Below are 25,374 nucleotides of genomic sequence, written 5' to 3' on the forward strand. Positions count from 1 at the left end.
ATGCTCCCAAGTACCTTATGAGGTGGGCAGGTCAGGTACCACAATCCTATTTTACAGAAAAGGGACCTTAGGCTATGAAAGCTTCATACAAATGTTCATATGTCTAGTACATAGCAGCTTCAGGACTCAATTCCTCATCTACAATTCCAAACCCCAAGATTTTTCCACTGCTGCCTCTGCTAGTTCCCTTATGAGACGACTCAGGTGCATATGAATTTTTATCTTCTTTTTACAGCCACACCCCCAGCATATGGAAGTCATGGTCTAGGGGTCAAATAGGAGCTACAGCTGCCAGCTTACACCACAGCTGTAGCAACACCAGATTGGAACCTCATCTGCAACTATGGGACAGCTTGTGCCAACACTGGACCCTTAACCCACTGAGCAAGGCCAGTGATCAAATTTGTATCCTCATGGATCCTAGTTGGGTTCTTAACCTGCTGAGCCACAATGGGAACTCCTAATATATGAATTTTTAAATCTTTGTGTATATAGCAGCCCATGAGTAGAGAGAACAAGAATGTGAGGTTTACTTGCATTGCACTATCATCCATCTAACAACCTGCCTGCTATGGGATTGGATATTTCTAGGTTGACGCAAGTTGTGTTAAAACACAGTCTAAAGCCTGCTGAATTACCTCTTCAATTAGATGTTAAAGTAGTGCTATTTTGATTTTAAAAGAATAAACCCATTTTTTTCATAATTTCTCTTTTCTTTTCTAGCGACCCAAATCAACCAGTCCCTCAAGACACAAAATTCATCCATACCAAACCCAACCGTTTTGAAGAAGTAGCATGGACCAGATATTCCCAGAAAGACCAACTTTATCTCCATATTGGATTAAAACCAAGAGTTAAAGAACATTACAGAGCCAACAAGGTGAACCTCTGGTTGGAGCTGGTACCTCATCTGCATAATCTCAATGACATTTCTCAGTATACCTCGACAACAACTAAAGTGCCATCAACTGACATCACTTTCAGACCTACGAGAAAAAATTCTGTACCTGTCACATCGGCCTTTCCCACTGCCAAGCAGGATGATCCCAAACAACAGCCAAGTCCATTTTCAGTGGATCAAAGGGACTACTCAACAGAGCTGAGTGTCACTATTGCAGTTGGAGCTTCACTGCTCTTTCTGAACATCTTGGCCTTTGCAGCCCTGTACTACAAAAAGGATAAGAGGAGACATGACGTTCACAGGAGATGTAGCCCTCAGCGCACGACTACTAATGATCTGACCCACGCACAAGAAGAGGAGATCATGTCCCTCCAAATGAAGCACACTGATTTGGATCATGAATGTGAGTCCATCCATCCACATGAGGTGGTTCTTCGGACCGCCTGCCCCCCAGATTACACACTAGCTATGAGGAGGTCACCTGATGATGTTCCCTTAATGACACCCAACACCATTACAATGATTCCCAACACTATACCAGGGATTCAACCCTTACACACATTCAATACATTTACTGGAGGACAGAACAATACTCTGCCCCATCCCCACCCCCACCCCCATTCACATTCAACAACCAGGGTATAGCCAGATAAGAGAAACAAACTCTATTTTTTTGATGGATTGCAGTAAAAGATTACTGAAGATTCCTTGGCTTTCAACCTACAAGACTCTTACTATTTAAATAAGGAGGAATATTATGTGAATATACATATCAAGTACTTTGGGGGTTTTGGAAAAAAAATGAATTGTACATATATACACAAATCAACTTTAAAAATGAATTTCAATTGCTTGAAGCAATTGTTCTGAATGATACTTTTTCATTCACATTCAAGAATTAATTTTTTGAAGATTTATGTTACATGATGGAATTAGGCATGTGGAACACCAAACAGGAGAGAACTATGTCTGAAATATAAAAATCAAAAAACAACCATGAATATGCACAAGGGACACACCAATGGAATGTCAGATAATTTTCACCAGTTTTTATTTGGAGCTGTTTTATTGTGTAGACCATATTTACATATTTGGATAAGTACACAAAGCACCAATGCTGTTAATGGCCTTAGCAGAGGCTCATGCTGAAATTTGCCAGTAAAACAAAGAAGTTTAAAGACTGGCAGGTCCAACATTATCACATAAGTGCTGTCAGTATAAAGTTGTGGGGATAAAGGAAACTGGATATTTTTAGCACGATGTGCATGATAATTTATATGCTTGGTGGCTGTGCTGCTGATTAAGCCGTAATTAAAATTCTTCTCATCCCATTGGAGTTTTTAATAGAAGCTTCCTCCTTCAATTGGCAGAAACTAAAGAAGATTTTAAGGGGCAAAAGTAATTACAATAAAATAATTCACTGTTGTATTGATAACAAAAGGAATTAGTTATTCAAGGTATTTGAAGAAACTATAGGTATAGTGGTGAATACTCGCTGAAATGAATCCTAGGAAAAACAGTCCTTTGTTTTTAATGTTCTTTTCATTCCCATCTAAATAATTTATAGAAATATAACCCTAATTGGACATGTGTTACAGGAGCTATAATTTGCTGTGGTTTTTGTTACTCTGTATTTTATTCCTTTTGGTCAGGTGAAGTGTGTCCAAAGAGTTACTTGCAAGTCTTTCACAATATGAGGATGCCCCCAGTTACCACTCTGATTACAGTTCTCAGTTAATTGATTTACTCATGTTGCATGACAAAATGTTTACTAATAATAATTCAATATAAAGTTATGTCCCTCCTCACATCACTTATCTTTCTCACTGAGGTTCATTCACTGGAATTTACTCATGCAATCTCAGTAGAGTGCAACGTAGATACAGAACCTAGAAGGAGAGAGTCAACATCTGGAGGATTTTAGTCTTACACATACGTGTGTGATTTCAAATGAATATTCTGAGACCACAGGAAACTCTTCATCCCCCTGTTGTTTACCAGTAACAGTATATCACAGACCTTTCCAAATGTTTGTATATGTAATCAGATGTACATTTATATTAAAGAAAATTGAGATGGACTTAAAGAGCACATCCTGATAAATACTTTCTCTCTTACCTGTACTATATTTCTATTAGACTAAAGTTATGTGATTTTTTTTTACATTTTTTCAGATGACTAGCAATTTTGATAGTTTGTAAGATAATGCAAAGAACTTTCTCTGACAAACTAACTGCAGTAACAGAAACCTTTCTTTTCAGTTACTCTTTTTCAAGAATGAAAGCTTATTATACAAAAAAAATTGTATACTACTTGATGGAAACAACTTTGTACATCTTGGCCATGTCACTGGTCATTGCGTGAAATAAAGATAATAATGACTATTAGTCCAATGCTAAGAGACATGATCTTTGCTCATTAAAGAGCTAAAATGTTTATTGCTGTTTTGTCTTTTTTTAAAAAAACAAAAACAAACAAACAAACAAAAGAAACATGGCTGTCTCAGAGTCATTTTTCTAAACAAGTCAGGTTTTTGAAGACATATAGGTAACTTCTGCAGAAAACACAGCAAGTATTTAAAGGAAACTCTCATCTAAGATGAAACCAATGAAACTTTAACATGATGAATTTGTAATCCCAGGAACTCATGCGAAATATTAGCATTATATTGTTAATACCTCTTATGTGAGAGTGGTGTGGAAATAAAATCTGCCAGTTGTTTTCAGTTAAAAAACACATGTTCCAATGCTGATCATCAAGGAACAGGTATATTGGAAACAAATGTGCAATATTTATGAAATGAGAATAACTAGGTTCACAATAGAAGGGTAATTAAATTATCATAAAGTAGTGGATAGAAAGTTATCCTTGTAAGAAAATTTTAAAGTGCTGAGCAAGACATTAAGTTAACATAAAAGTAAAAAAATCTTCAATTTCAAGGAATTTATTTACTTATAATTCCCCCTCCCAATTATTGACTATGAGTAAAATGTAGATATTGCTCCTAACTTCAAATAAAAATCTCTGTGTGAAGCAAAATGCCTTCAAAATCCAGAGCGATCTACGTGCAGTTTTGCCTGATGTGGTTATACTTTTTGACTGTGAACTACCAATGTAAACAAATAAAAAGAACTATTTAGCATCTGAGGTATTGTTTAATCAGAAAATTGTCTTGTACTATATTGACTAAACACAAAATAAAAACAGAGTAGAAATGACAAAAAATGAAAATATAAATGATATATTTCATATGCATTACTTCACTTGGCAAAACCATTTTTTTATATTTTAATAATGGCCATGTTTATATCTATCTGTTACTTTAAACTTATCTATCAACCAATTTACCTAGCTATACCATAACTGACATCTATTTTATATTAATTTAGGGAAATGATTTATGAAAACAAAGCATAACCCTATTCTTTTTTTTTAATTAATGTAGCATCAACTTTGTGGAAGATAAAACAGCTCTAAGCCTTATTACTGTTTCAAGTCGTAATAAAGTCATTGTGAATGAGTGTTAGTTGCTAATTGTATAATTATGGCAGCTAGTTTTCTGAATGTAAAATGATGTCCCACAATAAACAGAACATTAAGAAATGTTTTTAAAGCTGAAACAAATTTTAAAGGCAAGAAATATTTTGAATATTATTATTAAATTTTACCCAATATGTTTTAACTGTATTTAGATAATAATTTTCTTTAGAAGAAAAAGTTTCAAAAATTAAAAGAATATTTTTGTCACCACTTATTAATTTAGATTCTCCTGCTTGGATGAAACTGCAAATAGACAAGGCTGCTTAGAACTTATACAAACATTAAGCCAAAATTGACTTTGTTTCATTGTCTTGCTATTATACAGAATCATTGCCAAATATTTATCAACAGATTAATGTTGTTTTAGAGCATGGGCTTATAAATAAAAGTGACAGATTTCATAATTTTTAATTTCTATTGAATATGTTGACTGTGAACAAAATCTAGTTGACTGCTATAGATGTATCATGAGTGTCATTATTAACTTTAGGAAATTGGAAAGTCATCTTCTAAAGCATTAAAATTATCCAATTTGAATGTGAAGAGATCATGCTAATAGTTCAAAGCAGAAAATGAGTATAGATCATTTAATTCTTCATTTAAAAGTTGACCATAATAATGTTTAAGTTCAAAATTTTTTGATCTGTATAACATGAAAACAGCAACACAATTCTTAAAAAAATCAACCATATGTAATATTAAAGAGAAAAATAGGATGACGCAAATCTTACAGAAAAGAAATGCCAAAAGTCCTATTTTTTCTATAACATATTCTTCTGTTATTTCACCTGTTAGCATACTTATACTGACACGCATGGTAATACAATGAAAGGATTCAAAGAATGCGGTTTTGCGTTTCATCTTTTAAGACACTCTTACACAGAAATTGCTGGGATTCTTTGGCGAGTTTCACAGAAATATTTTCATAGGGCAAAATGATGAATAGAATTCTTAGCAAGCTGTCAAATATCATGGCAGTCCATAACTATTTATTTTCTTCTGTGTTATTGGTTCAAAGTACTGGCATTTCCCTTCATTTCTAGTAATTAGTTGTTATAGACTATCACTTTTTAATGTGAGTGAAAATTAGATAATTTGGTTATACTTGTGAAAACATGCTCCCAAATAAATTCAATTAATGGGCACTTTCCTGCTGAGATTTTGTTATCATTCATTTAATTATCTTGTCAAGCTTTATTGTTAACGACAATTGTCTTGGCTTTTTTAGTCCATAAACTAAGGGAATTTCTCCAACAGCCTCATACCTCTCCTGCACTTGATAAAACAGCATATACTTCAAATTTCCATCAGAATTCTCTAAAGAAATTTCCTACTGATGTGAAACACTTGATAACAAACCTGATTATTATTATTTTTATATTACTCAATGAATTTATTACATTTATAGTTGTACAATGATATTTTTCATAGTCATTCTGATTTATTTTGGCACTTTTCTGTATTTGCATACAGGCCAGAAATCTATTCCATTTGAAAAGGGTTGTAGCATCTACAGAAAGGAGTAAACATGTATAGGGCAAAGAGCCTTTCTTCCTAGGATTTTATTAACATTATCATCTTTTTAAAATTTTCAGATGCTAATAATTCAGTGTAAGAGGTATAATAGGATGTCCATATTATAAATTTCCAATCAGGAAATTTTATTAGAAAGGTCTTTTCTTGTATTTAGTTTGATTTTTTTATGTTATCAATTGAGTCCAAATGATTTCTGAGAAAGACAAAGGTCAATATTTGAAAAACAACAATTATTTAGGCATTTGATTTAATGTTAAGTGCAGAAACTTAAATCTCTAGCAAACTAACTTTTTTACATATAGGTAATTTTAATTTAAAAGAAGTCTGAAGTTGTTTTAGACAATCATAAATCAGGTAGGTATATAAGATTTTCTAGTCAACCATTATATAATACCAAATGACATATATATCCTATCCACTATGTGATTTCTAGAATTTTTATGCTGGCCCTTTCACTTGTGTATTTAAAAATAACATTGTGTACCACCCTACATAAATGATAATGTGATAGAATTTAGTCCTTAATGAAAAGTCAAGCAAAAGTGCTAGCATTTTGTGCTGAAATGAATGATAACAATCAAAGCTTTAAAGAAATTTGTAAAAGTACACTAATAAAAACTCAGCAGATGAAAGTAAAGCAGAGGGACTATTTTTGAATGCCATTTCCAGAATTGATATCTATACTAGACGGTGTGTTTAAAAGGATTTTAGTGTTTTTGATTCATCCTTCTATGCACTCATATCATTTAGCAAATTAATGGGGCATATGTCATGTTTTTGTAACAAAAGGCCATTGGGTTTTCATGATTCAGTTTGTGTTTGGACATCCATGGCTTTCATTAAAAACAGGTTATTATCATGAATAAATATTACCATGTTTTCCAAGTTGTGTTGACCATTTTTAAACTCAGAAATAATCTCTTCTCTGTTTGACACACACAAAAGTATTTCCAAGATAAACATTCCCTTCCAACTTCTCTATATTGCCCACACATATGCTGACAGTTCTGAGTTGATGGAAACAAGGCTATTTCATAGTCTGTTTACCTCTTGGTGAATTCAGGGAAAGAATCTGGAGTGTAAAATTTGGGAACTTGGATACAGTTATTATACAACTTGTCAGAAACAAAGGAAAGAGAGAGGAGAAAAAGCAAAAGGGAAGGAATGAGGAAATGAGAAAGAAAGGGAGAAAACTTTCTCAATTTATAATTAATGACTTCTTGCTTCCAAATAGTTTTTTTAAAAAAAACAGAGATGGATGAAAGTTATATAAAAAGAGTGCAGAGAGATTTAAATAAATCCTTTTAAACCATAATCTATTTTACTTAAAGACAAGATTAATAGTATTTAGAAAATGGTACCAAATTTAATCCTTAATCCAAGTGTTTTTCAAATTGTGTCACTGGACACAAACATAAATAAAATCTAGAAAGATGTATTTCTAGCCTTGTACAGTCTAATCAATATTAATCTTGTTTGAGAAGACTGAGTGAAGTATTGGCAGCTCTCATCTGAGTATAGAGCAAGATAAGAGTACAGTAAACAAGCAGGACATCATAGAATTTCCCCATACCTGGTCTAAAGACCAGTATTTCCAAACTTAAATAGAATTGTCATTGCTTTGCTTGTCTCTGTGGCCCCATAGAGCCATCAGTACCAAATAAATAGTTTAAAAACACACTCTAAGAATTTCAGTTTTCACTAAAGGATTTTGAAGTTCTGTAGGATTTCAGGTTTTATATGATTTATCACTATATTTTTACATTTGCTTATAGGTTACATATATTTCTGAATTCAAAAAAAGTCCCAATTATATCCTATAAATGTTAATACGAAAGCAATATTTTCTAATGTAATGCCATAATTTGAAGTCCTTTCTACTGCCCCAATCCTAGAGATTTGCCTTGAATCTTCCCTTAAACACTTCTGTTTCTCTCTTGAAAACACTCAGCTTCTCTCTCAGCACTGTTGCTCTGCACTACAGGAAATGTCCCCACCAGCTCCCACCCTTCTCTTTCCATGCCCTCTCCCATCACTATTTATGCCTCCTTCTTTAAGGATGTGGAATTTGAGGGGAAATTCTCAAGATGATTTAAATAAATGCTGCTTTAGGCAGGTAAGAATCTAGTGACCATGAATCAAGTAATCAAAGGAATTAGACATTTATTCAGTCAACAAGTTGTATCCATGGTGTGCCAGACAAGGTGCCGAGTATTAGACATATGAGCCAGCTCCGTGATTTACTCAATAACATACTACTATTGCTACTCTGGAAATAGTATTGAGCACTTAAACTATTCAAATCACCATGTGTCCTATCCACTAAACCAAATCATTACATGATATCTTGTTTTATCTACTTGATACGTTTCAAAATAGTAAACATAAAACAACATTTTTTGAGTTTACAGAAACATTATTTGAATTCCAATGAGCAAGTCCATCAACATAGATAGGTGTAAAACAATCCTTCCTAGCAATAAATAAGGCCACATCTGAGTCACCCTATATTAGGACAAAATAAATCATGGAATACAAAATATTCAGCTTAAAGCTCATCTGATCCAACCACTTAACCCCTCAGTCCTCTACCACATTCTGATATGTGTTTGTGAACCCTATCATTGCATAGTACCATGAATCTGGAATTGTAACGCATTTGGCTACAGTGGGGACCATTTGGATTTCTTCCTTATATTGATCTGCTGTTCTTTTTTCTTAAGAGTCATAATCTGATTTTTTTTAAAGAGAATACTTTAAGACAGCTACCTTATCTTCCATGAGTAGCTTTATCCTCAAAGAAAAAAAAAATATGTTTTCCATACACCATTCTGAACACTTTTTTGAATAGCTTATCAAACCTAAGTTTCTTAGGAAGGGTGATGTCAAGAGTTGAACATAACAAATACTTCAAGCATAGGTTGATCTCTAGTTATTAGAACACCAGTGTAAACGTCCTCATTGCAGAAACTATTTTTTAATATAATCTATGATAGCATCAACTCCTTTAGTGGCCAAAGCACACTAGCAATTCAGATTGAGACCTACTCCCTGCTAAAACCCCTTAAAATTTTACACGTACAGGCATTAAGCAAATTCTACCTTCATCCTGTTTTTGATAATTTGAACTTCATCTCATATTTAAGATATTGAAAACTATGGCATTCTACCTTATTAGATGGAACACATTGTTCCAGCTTATGAAGATCTTTCCATCTGAGAAGTATGAAATCCATTAAAATGACAAACATCTTTTCTATTTTTTCCCAGATCATTAACAAAAAATACTATCCAGAATCAGATTGAAGACAAAGCTCTGGAGTAATGGGAGTTGAAGTAGTATGTATAGAACTGAGAACAGCAATAGCTGGTATTTGCTTAGCACTTACTACATTTTGGTTCTGTATTACACCCTGCAATAAATGACTGCACACCACCCTCAAAATACCTATATGTATTTACTTATATGGCTATATGTATTCATTGGTTCATTCTTTAAAAGATATTTATTAAAGATCTATTATATGTGAGTCACTAAGCTACATGTAAGTAATAGAAAAGTAAATAAACTATGGCCTTTGTTTACCCATTGCTAGTAGCCAAATGATTAATTCTTCATTTTGTCTACACATTTTGTCCAAATGCCCAAGACATTATCAGATAAATTCATCATTTTCTTTCATTTAAAATATTTGAATGATATTGTAGTCATCTTTAGTAAGGAAAGTAGGATAATTACTCTAGACCTTCTATTTAAAATTTTCTGATCTGATGGAGCTTTATAGTAAATGGTAGACAATATCACAGGAAAAGAATGTGGTTCTGCCACTGTATTTTCCCCTATTCTTACACTAATCCTTTGCTATAATTAGGATACTGGCTTAGGCCAGGAAAGTGTAATTTCCAAATGAGAGTGCTTAATAGAAAAAAGTAACTCATGAACAAAGTAAAAAAAAAATCCAAATAGGATAACATATTTTGCAGTGAAAAACATCTCTCTCATTTCAGATCCCAATTCCTTAGTCTTCTTCCCCAGGAATATTTACAGTTAATAACCTATATATGTATTTCTACAAATATTCCATTCATATACAAACATGTGCACATGTGTTTTGCCTATGTATGTATGTAGAGGAGAATAAGTATATACTCTTTTTATCCTCATCTGGAAAAGCTCCATGGGAGCACACAATATGTCTGCTTTATGAGATGACTGAAATATATAAAATTTCTCAAATATATTCATGAATACAAACTATTCTAATCAAATTTGCAACAGAATATGTTTACTTGTTTGTTTCCAGATCTTAGCTGGGTGAAGGTCAGGAATGACCAAGATCGTTCCTGAAGCAAAAGAATAAGCAGCAACAACTTCATATACCATATTTCAAGAGTTTCTATTAAGCTGTTGTAATTAAAATGGTGTAGTATAAATTAAGAGATGCAAATGGAGAACAAGAGCAAATGAAACTCATAAATAAACAAATGAAAAAGGAGGAATTTGGGGTATGCTAGAGTAGCATTACAGATCAAAAGGAAAGGAAAAACTCTCCAGCTAAAAGTTGCTATCTACATGAAAGAAAATTAACACCAGAAAATTAAAGATACAAGTGTGAAAAGCAAGTTTTAAATGTTTTAGAAGATATAAGAAAATGTCATATCTTTTATAGGGAAGAATTTATTAAAAAATGAAACAGTATAAACCATAAGGAAAAGGTAAAAAATTGAAATTAAAATCTCAATATGTCAGATAATATTTTTAATGATGACAACCACATGCTAAAAGTAAATATTTACTACACATATAAGCAGTGAAAGATAAATTAACAAGTTGAATAGGAAACTCCTGTAAATAATAGGGAAATGACAACCCACAAGAAAAATGGGTTTGATTAAATACTGTGGATTGAAAACATGTCTTTGTTTCTGCTCTCACTAATCCTCACAAAATTATGAGGAATTAAAAATATACAAGGCCATCAGAACAAGAAGAATAGAAGAAAAATTATAGATTAGGATTTCTATAAGGCTTTTGGAAGATAAAAATAGATAAATTAAAAGACATTAAGGAAATAATACAACCTATAAAAAATAAGTCAGAATTAGAAGAGCTAAAAGATGCTTTAATAGAACTCAAGAAAGAATTATAAATAAAACAATGATTTCAAAAGTGAAGACCAAATTGAAAGAAACACAAGACCAAAGAATGCTTTAAGAAAGTTTAAAAATACCTAAAGTGTAAAGAAGGTAAAAAGGAGAAAAAAATCCAAATGAAAGAGAAGAAAAAGAATTCAAGTAAAAATGACAAATAAAAAGGTAGGCAAATAAGACTCAAAATATATGAATATGGAATCTTCAAAAAAAGAAAACTACAACAGAGAACAAAATAAATAAAAGTATAATTCCAGAAAATTAGCTCAACACAATAGAAAAAGATTGAAATTACATTTTAAAAGGATGATGCACCAAGTATCTGCAAAAGCTAAAATTGACCAACATTAAGATAAATTCTAGTAAGGTTACCAAATAGCAAAAAAAAAAAAATTCTTTGTAAATTTACCTCCAGGTGAAGAGATTTTCTCTATGGTAGAGACTCTTGTAATATAACTAGGTTATCATCAGACTTTTCAAAAGCAATGCTTTATGCCAAAAGAAAATCAAATAGCATATGTAAGATGCTCAAGGAAAGAAAATGTGTCAATGATTTTTATATTTAGCCATAAACTAACTTTATTTAAAATATAGGTATGAAACCAATAGACAAATTGTTAACAACATTCAAGAGTTCGAGGAATATTGTTCACATGAACATTTCCGGAGAAATTTACCAGAAAATGACCTTCAGACAAACAGAAAGATGATACTGATGAATGGACTTATGGCAAACACTAAATATGTATTTACTCAAAGAACTATGGCTAAATGGGGATTATAAGGTGGAGAGTACATTAGACAATAGCTAAATGCTTTGATAATGTAGACATAATAAAATTGTAAAAAATAAGAATAGGAAAATCATATGCAAAATTTTCAATGACATTCAGTAATTATATTGGTGTTGGAAATAGTGCTATTGCTACAGCAAAACTGTTACTTTTCTAATGAGGGAGATGGCAAAAGAGGAATTTGTGATATGCTATTTCTATCATCTCCAGCATCTTTGAGAACTAGCAGTCTTATGTAGAAGAAAGGATAATCTGATGCAAGATAGAATAGGTTAAGTAAACCTGTGGTCTGGATTTTAATGTAGACCAGAATAAATATTTTTTTAAAAAAGTTATGAAAATAACAGCCAAAACCATAGCAACGAGCATCTGCAGAGCTCAGATTGTGGTCTTGAAATAACATTTACTACTTTAAAATGCAAATCAGAGAGAAAGAGAGAGAGAGTGAGAGAGAGATACCTGGAGAATGAACTGTAGGAGATGAATCTGGAAAATCTTATCAAAGACTTCTATAAATATATCAAAAAAGACTCAGGAGCCAACTTGAAGAAGATCATGCTATCTAAAGATGGGACAATTTGAGTATCAAAAAGGATAATTTCAATTGATTGAAACAGATCAGATCAAAATCCATAAGTCAGTAATAGATTAAAAAAAAAACTCTTCCGTCACTTTTGGAGGATAACTAGAATTTAACTCGTTGTGAAAACTGATAACTAAAAGGAAGCGTTAAAGAATTTGTCCTACCATTCTTCTGTGAACCATATAACTAGGTAGCAAAGGTAATTTACTCTTTATAGCATTATTTCAGCTAATAAAAGAAGGATCATATTAGAATTTCATATTTTCGCACTTCTAATAAATTAATGGATCTAACTATTGAGCATCAATATCATTATAAAAATAGAAACAAGCAGTCCTATGCACCTCTGGATGGAAATACACAACACCAATTCTGAAGAGGTCTTGTACTCAAAAATTAACCTATATTCGATGAAGTCTCTAGGTTTAGCTTTTAAGAAATACATAGGACATAGGGGCAGGTTAAATACACAATGGAAATAAAATCAGCAAAATGAATATTATAGGAAATTTTATCACTTAAATTTCCTGGTTTTTTCAATGAATAAGTTTCAAGAAAAATATGGTGAGATAACATGGAGATTAAAAGAAACTTACAAAAACTTAAAAAAAAACTGCATAGGGAAATACCCTTAAGAGATAAAATTATAAAGAAAAGCAATGTAGGTAACAAATACCCAAGATATTAATTTATTTTTATTTTTATTTTTTAATTTTTTTAATAATGATTTTTATTTTTTGCATTATAGCTGGTTTACAGTGTTCTGTCAATTTTCTACTGTACAGATGACTGGATTAGGAATAATATATATATAATGGAATACTACTCAGTCATAAAAAAGGATAAAATAATTCCATTTGCAGCAACATGGATGGAACAAAGACGTTAGTTTAAAAGGGAGGAAAGAAGTTGGGATCAAGATGGAACTTGTGAAGGATTTTTGGTGTGGTCTTCAAAGTTCTATTTCTTAATCTGGGTGTTTTTTCCCTATAGTATTTTTCTTTCAGTGATGTATTAAACAAATATTTATTTTGTGAGATTTTCCTCTATCTACATTATAATTTACAATAAAATAAAAAAAGTTGTAATAAAAGAGACCATATATGAAAGTTTCAGCCTGAAAGGATATGAGTTTATTAATTGAAAGGGCCTACCAACTGCCTAGTATAACATATGGAAATGGCACCCCATCAAGCCTTCAGGCACATAGTCATAAAATGTCAGGGCATCAGAAGAAGAGTTTCTAAAACTTCCAGAGAGAAAGAAAAGGAGTTCTCAACATCAGCTCTGCAAACTAGAAGACATTTTTTAGGGGAAATTATGATCTATCTAGAATTTTATATTTAAACAACGTATTAGTCCAGTGTATCAATCCAAGAAGATATGAATCCAGGAGATAGAGATGGAACAGCCAGGAGGACCACTCAGGAGGACAGAAAACAATCAGCACTGCTCAGAGTGCCATGGGAGATCCTGGTAGAGAGGTCTCTAGGATAAGATTGAAATTGATGGAGTATCTGATATTTTGTAGATACTCCATGAGGAAAAAAATGTTATTTGTATGGATTTTATAATTTTTTTGCTGAATTTGAGAATACAGAAAATGAAGCAACAAAAAAAAATGATCATAGTCAATACAAAGAAAAACAAAAGTACTATAAAAAATGGAATATAATACTTGACTACATATTTGTGCACACAAATAGAAGTACACTTAAAGGGTAATCCTTACAAGTACAAAAGTTGGATCAAAGGATATTTTCTCTTTTGTTGACTATTTCCTAATTTATTTTCAAAGATGTTATACAAATTTACTCTCCCACCAACAGTGTATTAGAGTACCTGTTTCCCTCCACTCTGACCAAAAATGTAATTACCAATTTTTTATCTTTTCCATTTTAATATTAAGTGGAATCTAATTATTGGATTAATTTGCATTTTTAAATTGAAGTAAAGCATTTTTTTCTTATGCTTATAAGCCATTGTATTTCTTTTTGTATTAAATGTCTTCCTTTACTTTGTATATTTTTTCTATTTGTTTATTAATCTCTTCTTATGGAGTTATAAAAGCTCTCTATAGATAAATAAAATCAATACTTTTTGCCATATGTGTTGTAAATAATTTTGCTCAATTTTCCTTTGAATTCTATGTTATTTTGTGCTGGGCAGAAATGTTTGTGTTTTGTTATTTAAATGAATTAGTGTTTCCTTTTGTATTTTTTGGATTTTGTATCTTGTTTATAAAGACAATTCCCCTTCCAAAAATTTTTTTTAGATTTGCTTATATTTTCTTCTGTATTGACAGCCTCATTGTTTATGGTTCAATTTTTGACCCATCTGAAATTTATATTGACAAGCAGGTAAGGAAGAATTTAGTTTTATTTTTTTCCCAACATTTGAATACATTTCAGACCTCAGTAAAATAGATTGTGTTTTATTGTAAAGCTGAGAACTTTTATTTTTAGCTGCTGAAATCTACAAGACTGTAGAAGAGCAAGATGCTAGCAAAACCATGTGGATGGTTGCTACCCCAACTTATGTTCTTACATGCCTATAACTGAAACCCACCTATTCCTTTAGTAATTTGACATCTTACAACCAAGTGGTAAATTTAAAGGAGTTTAAAACTATCCAGTCAATGAAGGGAACGTCCTCTTATGATCCCAGTCTGCACATGAGTACCATCATGGGGCTTTGGATTATAAAGTATATTCACATCTATAGGCCATATTTTTTAATTGCCACTCACTACTAAACTAGCCTAAAAATAACAAGCTTGCTGAGCTGATGAATCCTATAATCAGAAGAAAATCAATAGTTAGAAAAGAACTATGAAGGGTAAGTATTTTGATCTAGGTTGAAGTCAGGAAAGGGCAACAACAAAAGTACATCTTAACTTGACCTTGGATTTATAAACCTAAACCAAATGCCTCATAGATGCTACCATAGGATTGCAAGGGATTTCTACCAGGTAGGGTATCTTAAAGACAAATTGTTGTCTTGACAGCTTTAAAATACCCTACCTGAGGGTCTTGAGTGTCTTCCCAAATTGTATAATATAGAGAAGATAGTCCTCTAATCACTTTTTCTCCTAATGCTAAGATTTTAATTGTTTAATTTCTTTATCCATTGCCCAAGACATCTATTGCCTCTCGAACTTTCTAGCCTTTTTTTTTTTTTTTTTTTTTTTTGCTGAGCCTGTGGCATACAGAAGTCCCTGAGCCAGGCATGGAACCCACACCACAGCAGTGATCAGAGCCACAGCAGTGACAATGCTGGATCCTTAATCCACTGGGCCACCAAGGAACTCCTGATCATCATCATTTTTTAAGGTTAATTCTTGGGCCCACACTTTGCTATTGCTATATAATTTATTGCAATATTTTTCACCCTAAGCCTCAAAGAAATAAGAACAGATAATTTTTTAAGTAATAAAAAAACAAAAAGAAATGATAAAAGACTTCATAATAGACTTGGAGAATATCTAATGGAAACTACTTTTGTTTAGATTTCCACGAAGGCTTTTTGCAGAGATGAATGAACTCATGCCATGAAGTTGCATATGTCTTAAAATATGGTAAAAGTTTGAGTCCTGTGTAAGCAAGACTGTATATAGAGGAACTCTTTAGCTGATGATCTAAGTAGTAATTAACATTCACTTATCATGTGTACATCAAGTTGCCACGCTACACAAAGTCTACACAATATTTTGGGAGACAAAAGAGCTTAGCAATATGTACAGTTTACAATAAAATATTCTGGGGAGTTAGGTGAGGGAGGGAGAGGGAAAAGAACTGGGATGCCCTGCAGATGTGAAAAGATGTGTTAAGGAGGGAGAAGTATTAATTATTTTTTACTCCTCTGGCAACTAAAAGGTTTTTTGAATAGTCAGCACATATGTTTGTTTCAAGGGATGTAAAACCATGGGGAAAGATTGAGGATGCTAATAATTAGAGCTGCAGCTGATGAATCATTATTTGCAGAAAAAATCTTAGAGAGGAAACAGTCATCAAGATAATATTCATCAGTAGGAATCAATCTCATCAATTTTCTCAAATTTTCCACAGTTCAAATTCTGTTTCAAACTACATTTTCATTCTCTGTCCTAAATCAGAAAGTTATTTTTACCAAAAAACACAGAAATAGAAAACTATAGATTAGAAAAAACTATTAGATTTGACATGGAGGTAACTATATTCATCTATCAGAAAATATCTTGTCCTTTTATGTGCCATGCAGACCTGGAAAACAGTAAAGTGAAGAGGTGAGTTAAGACTTATGAGAATTTTTTTTTTTCCTGGTGAGAATTCAGCCTTGACTATCTTGGTCAAAACTTCAAATTATTCTTCTGTATATTAGATAAAAAGACCCATCAAGTTCCAATTACCGAGCTAAGGTGACACTATTGTAAATGCTGCCTTCTACCTAGTATTGTCTACACTAGCCTCTATGCAAAAGAGAATCTCATTGCAAATCCTGAGTTTCTAGAGTTTCTCCCTCACTTTCCCTGCCCTCTGTGACCCCCTTTCTTTTCCTATTTGAAAACTTGTTTTGCCCTTTCCCCTTGGATGCATGACCTCGTCCTTCTTACCTTGGCTTTACTTCTGGGTGTTTTCTTCACTGTTCTCTATGTCAGTACATTCATACTATCATTTGTGGTAAAATCCCTCAGACTAGGCTTCTAGGGATCTTCCTTCATGTATCTCATTGTCTATCTTATCCTTCTTCTCTTTATTAATCATTAGTGCCCTTTTATAGTTTTGACTCTCAATCACTCTGTCTGGATGTTGAAACAGCCTCCTATGTAGTCTCCAAAGTCCTCTGTGACCTAGCTGCTCTTTACATCAATAAACTTCTCTATCTTCTTCCCCAAAAGTCTGGACTCTAACCACAAGTAAACCTAAAGTTCTCCAAATGCGTTGTTCTCTTGGTCTCTCTGCTCTGAATCTTTGCTCTCTGCACCTCCATCTTCCTGCTCTTTGCTTGGCCAACTCATAGTCCTCCCTTTGGACTCAGCTCAGAGAGAACCTCCTCTGGGAAGCTCCCTCTGGTCTTGATGACTTCTAGTCTAGGTAAAAATGGGGTTCTCTGTTTTATCTCTACCACAATGTAAATCACACTTTACTTGTCTTTCTCTGTACCCTCCTCAAAGTTATAAATTCCTTGAGGTCAGGGACTATCTTCCTTGCAGTTGTACCCCCTGTCATTACTTCCCAGTTCAGTCCATGAGAAGTCCTTGACTTTTCAGCTTCCATGATTTTTCATGTGCTATTCTTTTTGCCTGAATTTCATCCCTACAGATTTACCTTTCCTCCGGCCATCTGTACATGCCCTAGTCTATTGTAACTCTGCTTATTCTTCCATGTCAGACACAGTGTTCTCCCTCCCATGAGCATTCCCAACTCAGAACCACAAGAATTGATCTGATCTATATCCAATCATGTAACATCAATTACACTGCTTTATTGTGATACTCAATCCTTTTTTTTCTCCCAAGATGGATGGATTAAAAATAGGGACTATGTCTTAAAATATTCATATTCCCTACATCATCTATTACTGTTTTGCAAAGAGTCAGAGCTTAACATATACTAAGTGAATTATTGTAAAACAATTTCCCAAAGCTCTGGATTTTTATGTGTTTCCTCTATAAAATAGTATTTTCCCCTTGTGAATTTCTTATCTTTCCCATTCTAACAAAAAAAAAATATATATGTGATTTATTTCTGTATATTTTCCTTAACAGAGTCCAACAGAAATCCTTCTGATGACTTGGTGGAAGCAACAGAAAGGCATGAATAATTCCGTTTGGTGCAGGTGAAATTGTAATTAGAATTCACATCTCTTCAGCTGATGTTTCAAAGACTCAAAGATCTCCAGAAGGAACTTCTCTCTTCTCTATCTATGAGCAATGTGGAGTACCTGCCCTTTTTATGTTTTCTCTCATCACCAACGTGACCAAAACCCAACAACCTATCATTTAAAACTCCAGCTCAAATCAGACATTTTTATCGTCTTCCCTGCTTTCTCTAAGATGAAAATATTCCCTCTCAGCCCTGTATATACATAATACCCTATCTGTATCTCTCTTATGACAGTAATCTCTTTCTGCTTCATATTTTTGTAAGTATGTAGACCCATGCTTTGTATCCCTTCTCAAGTGTGAATTTCCAAACAACAGAATTTGTGCCAGATTTGCTATTCCGCTTTGCCCATAGAAAAGTGCCTCGCACTTATGTATTGGTTCTACAGCTCAAATTATCTGTCAAATGCCATACCCATATTTTATATCCAATTGTATTTCTATAAAGATTATGTGAATGGGGAATTCTCCTGTGGCACGTCGGGGGGCGGGGGGGGAGCGGTTAAGCATCAGCATTGTCCCTACAGCAACTTGGGTCACTGCTACGGTGCAGGTTCAATCCCTTACCAGGGAAATTCCACAGGCCATGGGAACAACCAAAAAAAAAATAAGTTTATATGTATAAATATGATATGTATACACAGTACCCATATTGTGTCTTTGTAATAGGACTAATATATATATTAAGCAAATCTGATCACCACTATAAAAGTGAAAAATCTGATTGATATTATTACAACCTAAATTGTAGCCCCAAACTTATTTTGGTGCCATTATTCTCCCAAGATATAACAAAAACCTCAAATAGAATTTATACCATATGGCTTTGATATCACTTCCTTCCTTCCAAAGCCTTCCTTGATCCTCAGAGAAATCCTAGAGTTTTTATTGTAATTACAGAATATTATAGCTGCCCTCTCATTTAACTGCTTTGTTTGTGATTTCCTTGAGGACAAGGACTCCATCATTATATTGACCTCTGTGTTCACAATGCTTAGTAAGATAACTGTGTTGGGCAGAATAATATTTACCTCCCACTCCACCACTACCAAAGGTATCCACGTCCTAATCTCCAGAACCTTTTCAATGTGTTACCTAACATGGCCAAAAGTAACTTTGCAGATCTGTGACTAAGTTATGATTTAGAAATGAAGAGACCATTCTGGATTATTCAGGTGTGACCTAAATGTAATCACAAGTGTCCTCATAAATGAAACCCAGAGGCAGGAGAGTCAGTCAGAAAAGCTACATCAAGAGAGGCATAGGTTAGGCGAATGTAGTTAATAGCTTTGGAAGTGGAAGAGTGACACAAGCCAAGGAATGCAGCTAGCCTCTGGAGGCTGAAAAAAGCGAGAGCATGGAATTTCCCACCCAGAAGGAACACAGTTCTGCCTATACCTTGATTCTAGTTCAGTAAGATCAATTTGAGTCTTCTGACTTCCAGACATGTAAAATAACGTGTTGCCTTAAGCCAACAAGTGTGTGGTAGCATGTTACAGCAGCAATGTAAAACTTTCACAATAGCCGACACTGTGCAGGTGATTCATAAATATTTGCTCATTAAAAGAGCAAAAGAATATTAGGCCTGAAAAGAGTCTGATAGGATCAATGGAGTTGGTAACATAGAGGGTATGTGTGAGATAAAGGCAGGTGAAGAATAATTTCCCCATTGCTAGCTGATGGTGGGCTTGTAAGAGAGGTGCAGGTTAACAATGACAACAACAAAAACACCCAAATTCCCCATTTTCTGGCTTGGAAAACTAAGTGGATAATAGATAATATATAAAGAAAGGTTATGATCTTAGTTTTGCACACATTTGGAATCAGGGTCACTATGGAACAACCAGAGGGAGATATCAAGGAACAAAGGAAAATTTGGTCCAGGAGCTCAGAGAAGATCTGATGTAACCCAACAGTCTTGGACAATGAAGTTAGAATAGCATTATAATTGGAGATTAAGCTAGAAAGACAACATGATGTTTCTTAAGTGCTAAGAGAAGCCAAACCCAATTCATCAGAAGGAAATTGGAATGGGTTTTTGAAGGTATTTGGACTGGGAAATGATGTAATCAGACTGATGCTTTAAGATTAACGTGGTAGTCTTACATAAAATAGCTTGGTAGAAGGGGAGAATTAAGACAAAAATACCATTTAAATCTTACATATCACTTTCAAGGACACTTTCCTATTTGATCCTCACAGCAATCTCATGAAGCAGGTAAGATAAAGCATTATCAAAGGCCATACTTTTTGCTATATCATCATAAAATCACTTGTATAAGATTGATGATTATTTCAACCTACATTTAAGTGTTACATACAATTTCCAGTAAGCTCAATTTCTTACTATTCTAATCAGTGTATTAGTGTTCTTGGTCAAATTCCTAGCCTCAAACATTCAGGATCTACTTATCAATAGATAAATCAATAGAAGTGAATGAAGGAATATCATCCATATAAAATATTTCAAATAAATAAAATAAAATAAAATATTTCAATACTTACATAAATCAAGTTGTCCCTGAGGGGAAATAGGGACAACATTGCATTTTGATTAAATGGAATAGCAAAACATTACTGTGAAATGAGTTGCTTTTGTCCCAAATAATTGTTGTGATGATAGAGTCCTATTAGTCCAACCCTGTTAACCAAGTAAAATCATCTGGATGAACCAACTGAAAACCTTCTCTAGGTTTCTCACATGGCACTTTGAGATTTCAATTTTGACTCTAATATCCATCTGAGAAGGCTTTAAAATTACAGAGCTCAAAAATCACATACTGCAATGAAAGAGTCTCAGGGGCTATATTTAGGTGCTGTTAAATCACCAGGGATGATTGGGTCAGAACAAAAGAAAGATAACTGAGAGAGTACTCAGGTAAATCAGGTTAGGAGCTCAAAATTTCTCACCATTACAATTCCCAATTCAGTTCTCTTCGTTTGATTTATGGAAGGCTGCTCTGAAGCATTCCTATGAATAATTCAGCACTTACAGCCTCGAGAAGCCATGTAAGCCTATCTTCATATGGATTAAAACAGGTTCTAAAGTTGACTTCACTACGACTCAAGCTCATCTTGGAGTTCATTTTTTGACTCATGATTTGGTTCTACACCATCACTAATCCAAATAAAACCACTATTTTCAAAATGCAGGCATTAGCAATTATCTTAGGTGATCTCAGTGTTTCAGTAACACAGAGATGGTCAATATGGTCTAAAGCTTTCTCTCTCAAAGTACTGTCTGTGGACCAGCCGCATCAGCACACACTGGCGCTTGTTAGAGAAGGGAAAACTAGAGACCTCCCAGGAACCTACTAAATCAGAATCTGATTTTCACAAGATCCCCAGGTAATTCATTTCCACTTTACAAGTTTTAGAAGCTCTGATCTAAAGAGCAGGCATTTCAGAAATTGCTTTGAGTTTTATGTCCTAAAATCCTTTCAGCAAACATTTCTAATATTACAGCAGCTCCAAGCCCTTCCAAGTTTCCTATTTCTTCTGCTTCTTCTATTCAGTTTCTTTGAGATCATAAATAGTCAATCATCCAAAGAGTTTTCAGGCTCTTTATACTGGGGCATGGTGGTGAATGCATATAAGGGTTTATTTTTTTCCACTAAACACACTTCTTGCTTGACCATACATATGCCATGTTTCCTTTTTTCCAACTTAATTTGTAAAATCATAGTAAGGAAAGAAGAGGGAGCACAGTTGGCAGAATGTGTTGGGATGAAGTAGAATATATTATAGGTCAATATCCTTTTCCCCCAGTTCCACTTCACGGATAATAATTTCAATTACTGGATTATAATTTTAACCAATTTATGTTAACTAGGTACTCACTCATGGGAAACAGATAAATCTCTGAAGTTTAATAAATTACTGACAATTTTACTCTCTGCATTTCCTTACTTGAGATGGCTTGAGGGTGACATTTCCTCATGAGTACACCGGGTGAGCAGAAGTGTTTCTTGCTGTGTTTTGTTTTTGTTGTTCCTAAACAGCCATCAGCTGGTTCTGCAGGGGGTATAGAGTAGGTTGGCCAGCATAGAATCTCCCTGAGGCCACCCTGCCCTGTCTACCTCCGATTATCAACTGGTCCTGACCCTGTTTGTTGCTCTCCATGTCTACCTCAGTGACACTCCATTATCAGACTACTAGCTATAATCATTCATCTCATCCATGTCCTGCATGTCCTCATTGTCCTCTCCTTATGTACTCTGAGGCTGTCTTGCTAAGAGATATCAGGTTGCTGTCTTGCTGTGTAATGCTCTGGAGCCAGGCTTAGTGATGCTGTTCCTGTGGGTGCAGCTGTCTCTTCCAACTAGGGTCCATCCAGATTAAACCACAAGGTCTCTGCAAGAGGCAAGAGTGAGGGCCACAAGGTAGATGTGGCTCCTAGATAGTTTTTTGACCTTGCCCAACTCACTTAACCTCTGAGAGTCTTGGTTTCCTCATCACACTAAGAAGTAGCAGCCTGCCATTGTATCTTAAGATATGGAGTGTGCATGGCAGCAGGATGATAGCAAAAGTGAGCCATTTTCAGCTTCCTGCAGAAATGTTCAGTCACAGCCCAGAGTTTAGGCATAAGGGGACAGGCATCTGGTGCATATACATAGATTCAGAAGGCCTGGATTCCAGTCCTAGCTTTGTTACCATTTATAGTCATTTTCCAGCCACATGGCCTTAGACAAACATTTAGTCCAACTAAGGCTTTATTTCCTAGGGAGTATGATGAGGAGGGGAATCTTCACTCATGTTCAATGTCAAATATGTATCACATAACTTTATATGCATATGTCACACATTCCTCCCAATAATTCTAAAAGACTAATCATTAGTCTTAATAGGGAAAACTGAGGCTAAAAAGTTTCCCAAGATCTCATAGCCTGCAAATAGCTGAGAAGGAATTCAAACTCAGGCCTAGCTAACTCGTAGACCTATAAAAGACTATATGTATATATATATATATATATATATTTTTTTTTCTTTTTCACCTGCACCCATGACATATGGAAGTTCCCAGGTCAGGAATCAAATCCAAGCGGCAGCTGTGACCTATGCTGCAGCTGTAGCAATGCCAGGTCCTTTAACCCATTGCCCTACAGCAGGAACAATTCTATTTTTTTTTTCTTTAGATCGGTGCAGCCTACTGATATATGATGTTGTAATGTCCAAGTGAATTTTTGAAAATTATGTTTTTAAAAAGCAAAATATACAGAAAGGTGTGATGTGGTTATAATATTTTAACTAACTTTGTTTTGATCATATTACAACAGCAAAAAGCCTCAGCCCTGCCCCAAAGATGCTGAAAGTCTGGCTGTGATAAAGCCTCATAAAACAGATAATGGATATACTATATTATATACATTCAGTTAGTTCATTGACTTGAGTATGTAGTAAGAATGACTGGGGTTGATTTTGCAAGCAATACAAAGTTGACTAAGATGGACTCTTTCCCTCAAAGAAATAATACTATAGCAAAGTTGGTATGTAAAGAGCTTGCTGCAAATAAGACAGGATGAAATGATTATTAAATAGTGGTCCAAGCAGCATATCAAGAGAGTACAGAGAACAAAACACTGACTGAACATAGCAAAGAAGAGTCTACAGAGCATACCACTCTTAGGAGTCTTAAAAGATGTGCAGAAAATATGAGAATGCATTCCAGGCTCAGAAAAAAATGATGGGCAAAGGCATGGAAGCATGAAAGCATATATGTGAAAAAGTGTTGAGCTGAGGTAGTTACATCCCAGAATGAAATACTCCTGGAGAGAAAAAATAGAAAGACTTACCACCTTAGCTCTTTAGTAATATTTGAATTCTTTGCAACATGCCTTCTCTCCTGGTTTTCTTTTAAATTTAAATGATGCCATATCTGAAGAAAAAAGTATATTACATTGTATAGTGTGAAAAAATTTGAATAAAATTTTCTACCATGTAATGTGCTAATTACAGTTACCAACAGTAAAACCAAATGGGTTAAGAAAAAGCAGAGGATTCCCAAAGAAGAACATTTGTGCAAAAGAAGCAGAGCTTAAGGTGGCCTTAAATAGTAGGTTAGAGATGACTAGCTGGAGAGGAGAAAGAATTGAAAGAATTCTGAAAGAGAACTCGGATGACTTGTCATTTCAATCATGCCTCCTTGTTTGACCCAGTTTGCCTGAGTGGAATTGTGCAAACAATTGTGGAACGTCTCTGCCACCATGAGTACATATCGCTGTGGTTAAGTTTAAAAACCCATGAAATGAAGCATGCTACAATGAAATAGAGTGTTTTGCAGTTTGTCTTTAAAGTTCCTCCTTAGCAATTTGTATTTTCTTTCTAAAATCTTAGAACAAATTTAAGTTCATGGCATGTAAGTTCACCTCTTTCTTTTCTTTTTCTCCCACATTTCAGTGTGAAAGTGTAAGTAGAAAATCTGGGAACCTATATTTGAATATTTAAGGATATTGTGGCATCATTGGTTTTTTACAAACACATTCAGGCACTTAATTAAAGAAAAAATAATAGTAGAAGAACTGCATAGAAATATAATGAGCCCGATCAAAGCAGTTCACACATGGCTGCTTAAAAAGTGTACTGGAACACTAACTAAATGATCTAAAAAATAAATGGACATTAGTTAAGTCTATATTAAGTACTATTGACAGAACATAGTGTATTTTCATGTTCGATCAATACTTAAGTTGATAAACTTTTATTGTATTAATACATACTGTTAATTACATTTCACTTTAAAATAATGCTCATTATGTCTAGAAAAAAATGAGAAATATATTAACTTGATTATATTCAAGTCTCTATCTTTTTCTTCAGTGATTCAATTTGTGAATCTGAATCCAAGTTTTTTAAGCACTGGCATGGTTCTATCCTTTTCCTAAGAAGTGGGTCAGAGTCTGCATCAGAGCCTTACCATCTACAAAAGGCAAACCACCTGGGGGGAAGAGAAAAATGACCTAAGAAAATGAGCTTAGACATTCCAAAGACAACTTTCTATATTACTGAG

The 25,374-nt window shown here is 34.0% G+C and overlaps 1 protein-coding gene and 1 long non-coding RNA gene across 10 annotated transcripts in view; one reads left to right on the top strand and one right to left on the bottom strand.

Annotated features, from left to right (window-relative positions):
• Positions 1 to 3,337, top strand: part of NLGN1 (neuroligin 1) — a 687,335-nt gene extending 683,998 nt beyond the window's left edge. For all 9 annotated transcript variants that reach the window (XM_021071174.2, XM_021071180.2, XM_084990349.1 and 6 more), the window contains one exon: positions 724 to 3,337. In XM_021071174.2, the coding sequence (XP_020926833.1) occupies positions 724 to 1,546 (823 nt within the window). In that variant the 3' untranslated portion in view covers positions 1,547 to 3,337. The remainder of the gene's footprint in view (positions 1 to 723) is intronic.
• The window catches only part of LOC146397604 (uncharacterized), a 155,256-nt gene that overhangs the window by 23,647 nt on the left and 106,235 nt on the right, over positions 1 to 25,374 (bottom strand). The window lies entirely within an intron of this gene.

This window comes from Sus scrofa, chromosome 13, assembly GCF_054392235.1.
Source record: "Sus scrofa isolate SSC_HxYL_T2T_F1_AM1 chromosome 13, Sscrofa_HxYL_maternal_Yorkshire_Landrace_v2.0, whole genome shotgun sequence".
NCBI classification, from domain to species: Eukaryota; Metazoa; Chordata; class Mammalia; order Artiodactyla; family Suidae; genus Sus; species Sus scrofa.